An 8,858-nucleotide genomic window follows, 5' to 3' on the forward strand; every position below is an offset into this window, starting at 1 on the left:
GAACTTTTAAAATGATGCAAAAAACAGAAGGAAAAAGAAAAAAAGAGAAGAAATGGTTATCAGACGTGTTTCCATGAACTGGTTTGGAGCGATTCAACCAGGCTACACAAGTTTAATTATGTCAGATGTTGAGATTACGCATGGCCATAATAAACAGGAAGTAAAGTCCCAAACACGCTGGGATCACACATCTCAGGACAGTGAGGAGGTTATCAGAAACAAGCTGCTACTATTGGGAAAGTTGTAATTATTCTATCAAATCAACTAGTACTGGTGACGTTACATGCTGTCTGGAGACGTACAGAAAGAAATGCAACTCTCTTCATATTATGGGAATATCCAGGAAGMCGCAGACAGCTCCAATCCAAAAACCCACCTCAATCGAACGTAAAAACTTTATTGCAAAATTGAGGAAGTTTTTATGAATTTTGCAGTTTCCATCCACCTTTTCTGAGATACTTCAAAATGCGCTTAATTTTTTTTGATGGAAGCAAGGCCTCTGACACACGCTAAATCCTCATTTCAATAAGGCGGTCCTCACCACCTTGTCACTTGCTATTCTTAATAAGTCACGTGCAACATGCCCACTTTTAACCTGGACCATTTTTAAAATTTGCACAGGCCATAATGGTTTTCTGTAGTCTTGATAAAATCGGCTAAGCGTGTTGCAAATTACTCTCAGCTWCAACCACACCAATTTATAACTTAGTTACTGCATTAGTTATTTTATTTTGTAAACAAAGGTCAATTAACCGTGCCGACAACTTGAATCAAGTTGACCCCAAAAGTTAACCAGTTGCAGATGGACATCCRGTGATTACTTTGACAGTTTCATTAACATCTGTCTAATGGTTCATGAGATATTTTGCTAACAGACAGACTGGTTGACATTATCAAATAATGCCAAAGTTTTCAGTAAGTTATTGTGCAACGTGTACTGCTCGAAGTCTGTGTTTGTGGAGATGAGAATCAGCCACACTAAATTTTTGTTCAGTATCTGTAAAACCAGATGTAGCCATTTTTAAGTTGGGTAAAGTCAGCAGACTGTGGTGGCCATCTTGAATCGAGCTGTTGTAGATGTACAAATTATTACTTTCTGCAAGTTTCGATAAAATTTGCCCCTTGGTTGGTGAAATCTTACCAACTRACATACACACAGACACATGTGCATATTTATTTTAATTTCTTGCTTCTTTCTTGTTGGTGGCGGCCAATAATCTATTATCCCCAAGACCCATTATATTTAACAAAAACAAAGTATGCAGGAAGTTGTTCTTTTTTCTTTTTAAAGATTCTTTCACAGCTCACACTGAGCCTGGCTCAGAGCAGATCTGAGTGGAAAGTGTGACAGCACTTCTGGAAGCACTGAAAGAAGCCAGAGAAAAAGATCAGAGTGTTTTTTTTATTGTTTTTGCTTTGTTTTATTGCTCTTCCTGGCTCACTGAAGATGTTTAGTATTAAGTTCTATTCTAGGAAACTCCAGTCAGTCATTCCACACACACACCGGTCATCCTGATCTTCCTCACAGACTCTCGCTGGCTGGGTATTAAAAAGAGACATTCAAATCTTCCATCAGATGCAGAAAGCCTAAGCTGAGGAGCAATGGAGTCTCACAAACAGATTTAAGTAGGACACCCATCAGACTCTGAATGCAATATTGGATCTGGACTCACTCTTTGGCTGAGATTTGAAAGAGTGATGTTTCACACCAAATCTCCACTCTTGCTTTATTTTTATACTGACATTTATTCAGAGAGGTTAAAACAGCAGACAATCCCACCCACTGTCTGACTCGACCCAGTGAAGGGTTTTAGAGGTGGGAAAAAGCTTTTTAACGGTCATCCATGAGTGGTGTCCTCCTCATTATGCCTGCACGCTCTCCTCTGTTAATGACTTTCCAAATAACTCCTGGTTTTATTTACGAATGCCTGCAGTTTGGTTGAAATGTGCCTAGGTGTCAATAAGTACACAGCCTACATTWTACTGCAGCTAAAGCTAGAAAACCTGTTTAGAAAAATGCTTACTTTTATGTTCAGCATCTGATCTTAGATTGAATAATTATACATAATGTATAAACAAACCTGTTTATAAGTCAAATCTATTAATTGACCATTTTAAACAAATGAATCAAAGGTTTGGACAGAAGTTAAGCATTGCTGATGCTCAAATTATTGAATTTGACGTGACTTTTTTTAGAACATGAGTTGAAAATGTCATCTCAAGATAAGAAAGTTAGCTTTATTTTGTTACAAGAAATCTGTGTTTTTATCCTTTTTTTCATAATCATGAAGGTACACAAGCTTTAAAGATGTATTAATGTCTTAATATAGGCAAATTATGATTTAAAGCCAGTGAAGAAATTTATTGGGGTTTGTTAACTTACTGATTTTTAAAAGCACCACACATTCTGATATAGTTTTATAAAATATTGTGTGAATATTTTTGTGAATAAAATTATGATTTTATGTACAGACTGGTCTGGATGGACAGACAATATAGTCACTCAGAGCAGGAGGTACATTTTAGTTAGAAACATGCCTGAAAACATTTACAGCACATAAATGTTTTTACATTAGAACTCCATTTTCTCTGTTGTTGAAGGTTTCTGGTCACGTGATAGGGAGAACATCCATCGATGTGACTGCTTGCCTCTAGGTCCGGGGTGCCCAAACATTTTCCCCGAGGGGGCCAAAATGAAAATATATCCATGGCTGCGGGCCAAATGCAGTTATATAATACATGAAATACAAATACTTTTTTAAGTAAAGTCCTTTATTTTTAACGATTAAGCTGTGCAATGGCCCTCTTTTGTTTTAGTCTGTGCATTTGGAGAAAGTCTGCCATACGCTCAAGTAGCAAAGGCTCATGGGACATTTCATAAATTGATAAAATTTGAGTTTTTGTGGCCTTATAAAGTGTGAAAATCTACATGTGAGGTTAAATCTGATCTAAATATTTCTTGTTGTCATTTCATGTTTCATGTTTAATCCTAATAAATCAAAGATAAAGTAAGCACCATGAAAACTACCTTCACTACAGCCCTTTTATAGTCATTTGACCAATGGAAACACTGTGTTTCTACCTATTGGATAACAGCTTACAACCTTGTAACTTTGGCAACTGTTGGTGGGCCAAATCAAATGGTTTGCCCCACTTTGGGCTCCTCTGCTCTAGGGAGTGGCCAGAACCTGAAAGAGTTGTTGATAAGATGCCGAATGTTCCTGCCTGGGGGGCTCCACGACTGATGGCTGAGGTTTTTAACCTAGTCAATGGGTAGTCTGTATGGTTCAGTTTTTACATTAACATTCAAGTCTTAATTCTGTTGCCTTGTCCTTTACACACTGAACATGTTATATTTTACACAAGCATTGACCATAAACTCCATCTCCCATAATGCATGTTGATTATTTTGCCTATTAAATGATGGCATCCCGCCACTGGGTAAGGGTGCACCGTGCACAGGGTTCAAAAGTAGCCATCAACCAATTTAGCTGCATTTTCACCTTCTACTTTTGCTGTTGCCCACTTGTGTTGGGATACGGGAATTTCCCACTTCCAGGTCGTAAATTTAATCTGGAATGGCCCTGCAGTAAAAATTCCCTGTCGAAAAGTGCAATAATTCAGATGGCGGCTAAACTTTTACTTTTAGTAGTTGTTCTGCATTAGAGTTTTTCAGTGTTTATAAGTGGACACTTTAAAACACTGTTGTTATACATGAAATAYCAGGTAGAGCTCAGTTATTGTTGGTTAGAGGTGCATAGCCGTAGCAATAAGAAATATTGCGTTCCATGTTTAGTAAAGTTAAACATAGAACATCAAAGTTGATTACAAATACATAATACGTGGCTAGGGCTGCCACGATTGATCGATTAATCGACGACTAATCGATTATTAAAATAATCGATGACTAATTTAATAATCAATTAATCATTTTCTTTTTTTGTTCTTTACTTTGTTTTTTTTGTTTTTCTCTCCAAACTGCTTTGACACCTTCCACTGCCACATCTGCCTTTCTGTCCTTGACACACAYGCACAGTAGTGGTAACTGGGGTAGGCCGTGGACGTCACAAGACATTATACAGACAGGCTCTGGTATCATGGCTACCCAGCAACGGAGCTCAAAAGTGTGGGATCATTTTAAGAAAATGAAAGAGAAACCTGTGCCAAATCTGCAGAGCAGAACTTGCCTTCCACAGCAATTATTTTTAGCTAGCATATAGCTAAAATCTAACGATGGTTATATAATAGCAGCTGCATTCTGGCACGATAAGCTGTATGTTTTATATTCAATTAACATTTGATCCGATTAGTTGACTAATCGAAAAAATAATCGGTGATTAATCGATTATAAAAATAATCGTTTGTGGCAGCCCTGTACATGGCTCTTGGCAAAAGTGAGTTTGACACCCCAGACAAAAATGATTTTATATACAGAGATTTCTGAAGAGAACCTGAAAGTTGTAGCAACTTTGGGACCAACCTTCCCTGGCTGGTTCCAGTATAAGTTTCAAGTTCTGCTCCCTCTATTACAATGAACAGGACAATATTGTGGGTAAGCTAAAACAAAATCATAATTCCAGGTGTTGACTCTTGATTCACGTCATTGTTCAGCTTTTTAATATGTTTAGCTGTAATTTGTTATTTTCAAGCTTTTAAAAGGCCAGGTGGCACCATAATAGAGTGCTGCTAATGGGGCTTAAATCCTCATAGTGTGCATAAGCAGGTTCCAAAACTATAACATAGCAGCTTCTGTAAACCAGGAACTTGAGGCTTAAATTCCCAACAAGTTACTGGGTGTATCTGTATACGGTCCACACCTTAACTATTTCCTCATGTTTGATGTGCTGTTTCTTTACTGAAGCAGAGAAATACAAATTTGTATATGATAACGCCACACCATAAAAGGATCTGAAGAACTAAAAATGTCATAACAATCTGGCTGCAGACCCTGGTCTGACTCATTGTTTTGCTTCGTGAAAACACACCCAGTAACTGATGCACTCCATTTAGTTGTTACAGGTCCTTGGTACTGTGAATGCTGGCTAACTAGCATGCCTTCAAAGGAACATAAAGTTACCACACATGCCAGAACCTGGGCTTGTCCTACCATGATGAGTACCCCGAACGGATGATTAATAAAGACACATTATAGGTGATGACAGATTTCTGACAACTCAAAGGGGACATCTGATTGGGAAACTGCAAATCACCCACCATACAATCCATTAAACTACTTGACTTGATTCAATGACAGCCTTCCTAAATAGAAAAAATAATAACTTTTTAGATAATCCCATCATCATTCTCTGACTGACTGACCTTTCAATCCCGCAACAACTCTCTCCTGTCTGCAGAGCATCTAAAACAGTTCCTGTGTTATAATAGGCCTGAGTTCAAGGTGTGTCTGAAGTTGGAATTTTCTTTTGYTGTTATGAAGGATCACCAGGAATGACCAACGTAACCTCTGGGAATAATACGCAGCTGTCTAATGAACTGTAACACATTATTCCAAAGATCCGGAAAGCTTTTTTTTAATGCTAGCAGGAGTGATTTCATAATTTGGCAAGATTTAACAGTCTACTGGAACGCATTTGGCTGGAACTGAGTCCATAATGAACAGATGAAACCATCAAGAAAAAGGGAGAGAAAATAATGGGGRAAAAACAGACACTGAACATAAAAGGGTGTTAAGAAATGTGAARTTTAAAGGACAACATTACAATTAGATCTGAAATCATCTACTTTTCCATAAGCAGCACTGTCAGCTGTGTCCCAMTCTATACAAATTCATCCTCTTCTTGGCTAAAAGTTTGACTAAGTCTGATAATCCGAACCTTAAATGGATCCCCGATTACTTGTAACAGATATATTTGATGAATATGTAATTCAAAATACTCTAGGCTGTTTAGCTTTTATAAATTTTAAAAATATATATGTTGTCACATGGACATTTTATTTTATTAACACCACAAAGCAAATTTTGCGTTAGCCCCAAGCTAATACATATATGAATATAGCACTATAGCATTAGTTATGTATAACCTAACACCATACATTTGTTAGTAATGTATATGTGGCATTAGTTCCAGAGCTAACAATTTTCAATTCAACACCAATATTCTGAACAATAGCTGAACTGGGCTTTATCTTTTGAGGACTGGATTCTTCAGACTCATTCTTCAGATATTCACACAAGTGCATACAACAGTCATGGCTTCAGATACACGCCCTCTAAACTCATTTACTCCTYTGGCTAATAAATGTGCTCTTGCTTGTAGAGGTTTTTTATAAGCACCATAGTGTTTCACCTTTTGTTGATATAATATGATATTTTGTTTTGTTTTTTTCCTCATCTAACCTTCTGTGGTATTTAGTTTTTCTTTTTAAAGGTAGCGYAACCCCTGCTGGTTGCCACATGACCTGATCATCTGTTCCCCCATGTTTTTGTCATGTGTGTCTTCTTGAGTGATCTTAAATGTAATTTCATTGTGCTCTGTAAAATAACAATCAATCAATCAATCAATCAATCAATCAATCAATCAATCAATCAATCAATCAATCAATCAATCAATCAATCAATCTTAGCTTGGGTGGACTAGGAAAAGGAAAAGGGAAAGGAACACTGTGCATCTCATTGTTGCTTTCTCTTAATTAATTTTGAAAAGCTTACAAAGTGAAAACTTTAAAAAGGTGAGTAGGGCTGGGTGATAAAACAATAATATCTATTGCAATAGACATGTGATGGATATAAATAAAAAAATATKTCTGACAGAATGTTTATCATTTGACTGAACTCAGATCCAGAGCTGCACAGCATTCTGGGGGATGTAGGCAGAGGAAAGGCTTTAACCACTCGACCTCTCATGGCTCAGCTAAGCAAGATTTGTGGCTTTAACTCACTCRCACTCATTGGAAAGCTTGCAGCAACTTGATGAGTAACATGCAAAGTAGCTGTTTCCTGTTTAAAGAGCTATGTACAACAGGTAAGAYGTTAGCGCTTCATAACTTTTCTACAAAACCTCACTTCACCTCTTTAATATTTCCCGGTGTAAAGCGTTCGATGCTCTCAGACCTCGTCCTCATCAACACATTGAACAAAAAGCTGGAGCTCAACAACTTTCCACCTAGTTTGGGAATTAATGTCACACTTTAGTCTCCCAGCATCTCTAAAAGGCCTTTCGGTACCTCTCTCTCTCCTTTCATCCTCTGTCAAACCCCTGACTGGACCCAGCCCTGTCAGGTTAGAGGGTGAACACTCAGTGCCAGAAAACCTAAACAACAAGTTGTGAGGAGACTTTTTAACTGGAACCTGACTCTAGTTGTGTACAGAAGTGCAGTAAATATTTGGCCCTCCCCCATTGGCTGCCAGCTGGTCAGAGGCACAGCTGACATCCATGTCACAAAGCAGACAGCCAAGAGAGAAAAAAAAAACTTCTTCTTTCCTCCACCCCTCCAAAAAACTGGCTGCAGGAACAAAAACTTAGAAAGGTTTTTATTTCCTATTTTGGAGAAGAACAGAAAAGTAGAAACACTTTCAACATGGAGGTCCAATAAAAGTGACAAAGACCCAGGAAGCCAGCTCACATGCTGACAGACATATTTTATAACCTATTAAAGGTGGTCCAATAGTTGGGTTTAACTTTTCTCCACAAACAGAAAACATATCTGTGTGCGTCTGATTCAGTCATCAACAAGCTTTCTGTGCCAGAGATGAGAGGGAAAGTTTTACCTGGCAGGAGGAGGTCACGGTCTGTGTCAGGGAGTCGATCCTCTCGCTGTATTCGGTGAATTTCTTCTGGTACTTGAGCGCTGTCATCTGCAGCTCGCCGTGCACGGAGGAGAGCTGGGCCAGGAGMGACTTCTCCCTCTTGTTGGCTTCGATCGCCTGCTTCTTCAACTCCCGGTCCAGGATGAGGAGTTTGCACTGCAGCGCGCCGTTGTGCGCCTTCAGGGCTCTCACGCAACAGTGGCTCTTTAACTTCTGCTCCCGGTGCGTGAGCGTCAGCCCGCAGCCGCCCTCGCAGAGCCCGGCCGCCCGGTGCTCGCACGCGTCCCGCATGTGAGCGTCCACGTCCCGCAGGCTGAGCACCGCGTCGCATCCTTTGTTCCTGCACTTGGCCGGGCCGAAGGCGCACACCTCGGCGTGCTCGGCCAGGTGCTGCAGCTTCACCACCGCGTCGCAGCCCCGCGCGTGGTTGTCGCATTTGATCTCCAGCTTCAGGATGAGGTTCTTCAGCGGCAGGACGTGGTTCAGCTCCTTGGCGGAGATGCGCTGGCACTTGACGGGGCAGCTGCTCTGCTGGACGACCCAGGGCAGCACGCAGCCGGAGCAGAAGACGTGGCCGCACGGAGTCGTCAGCGGGTCCTCCAGGACTTTGTTGCACAAGTTGCATTTGAAGTCCGGGTCCACGGTGCCCTTGAAGCGGTCCAACTCGAATCCCATGTTGCTCTGAAAGTCAAACTCGCGGACTCTTCTCCGCCCCTGGAGATGTGCGTCGGAGCAGTGGGGCGTTCAGTTGGTCATGGGTGGAGAGGAGCGCTCCCAGAGACCGACTACAGCCTCTCTGCACCGGGCTGAACTCTACCGACAGAGCGAGACTTTTGGTGCCTTCAGGTGCGCCTCGAAATCCTGACAGTTAAAGTTTTTAGTTTGTTTTTTAAAAACTGAAATAAGTTACTTCGTGAAGTTGAAGCACATTTGTTGCTTCACTGTAAGTTCAAAAGGGTGAAAGTAGACAAAAGTTTGTTTTTCAAATTCAATTTAACAGACATCCAGACGTTTCAGAACAGGACAAGTAAGGATGCAGCGACTGCACAACTTTATGTAGGGGTCAGACACATTAAGCACAACTTTTTAT

At 40.2% G+C, this 8,858-nt stretch overlaps 1 protein-coding gene across 1 annotated transcript in view; it reads right to left on the reverse strand.

Annotated features, from left to right (window-relative positions):
* The window catches only part of pdzrn3b (PDZ domain containing RING finger 3b), a gene marked incomplete at its 5' end in the record, with an annotated part of 148,197 nt that extends 139,660 nt beyond the window's left edge, over positions 1 to 8,537 (reverse strand). Inside the window, 1 exon segment of the mRNA XM_014009480.1 lies at positions 7,730 to 8,537. Coding sequence (XP_013864934.1) covers positions 7,730 to 8,443 — 714 coding nt within the window.
* Positions 8,538 to 8,858: the final 321 nt, after the last annotated feature.

The sequence above is a fragment of the Austrofundulus limnaeus genome, unplaced genomic scaffold (genome assembly GCF_001266775.1).
Source record: "Austrofundulus limnaeus strain Quisiro unplaced genomic scaffold, Austrofundulus_limnaeus-1.0 Scaffold58, whole genome shotgun sequence".
NCBI classification, from domain to species: Eukaryota; Metazoa; Chordata; class Actinopteri; order Cyprinodontiformes; family Rivulidae; genus Austrofundulus; species Austrofundulus limnaeus.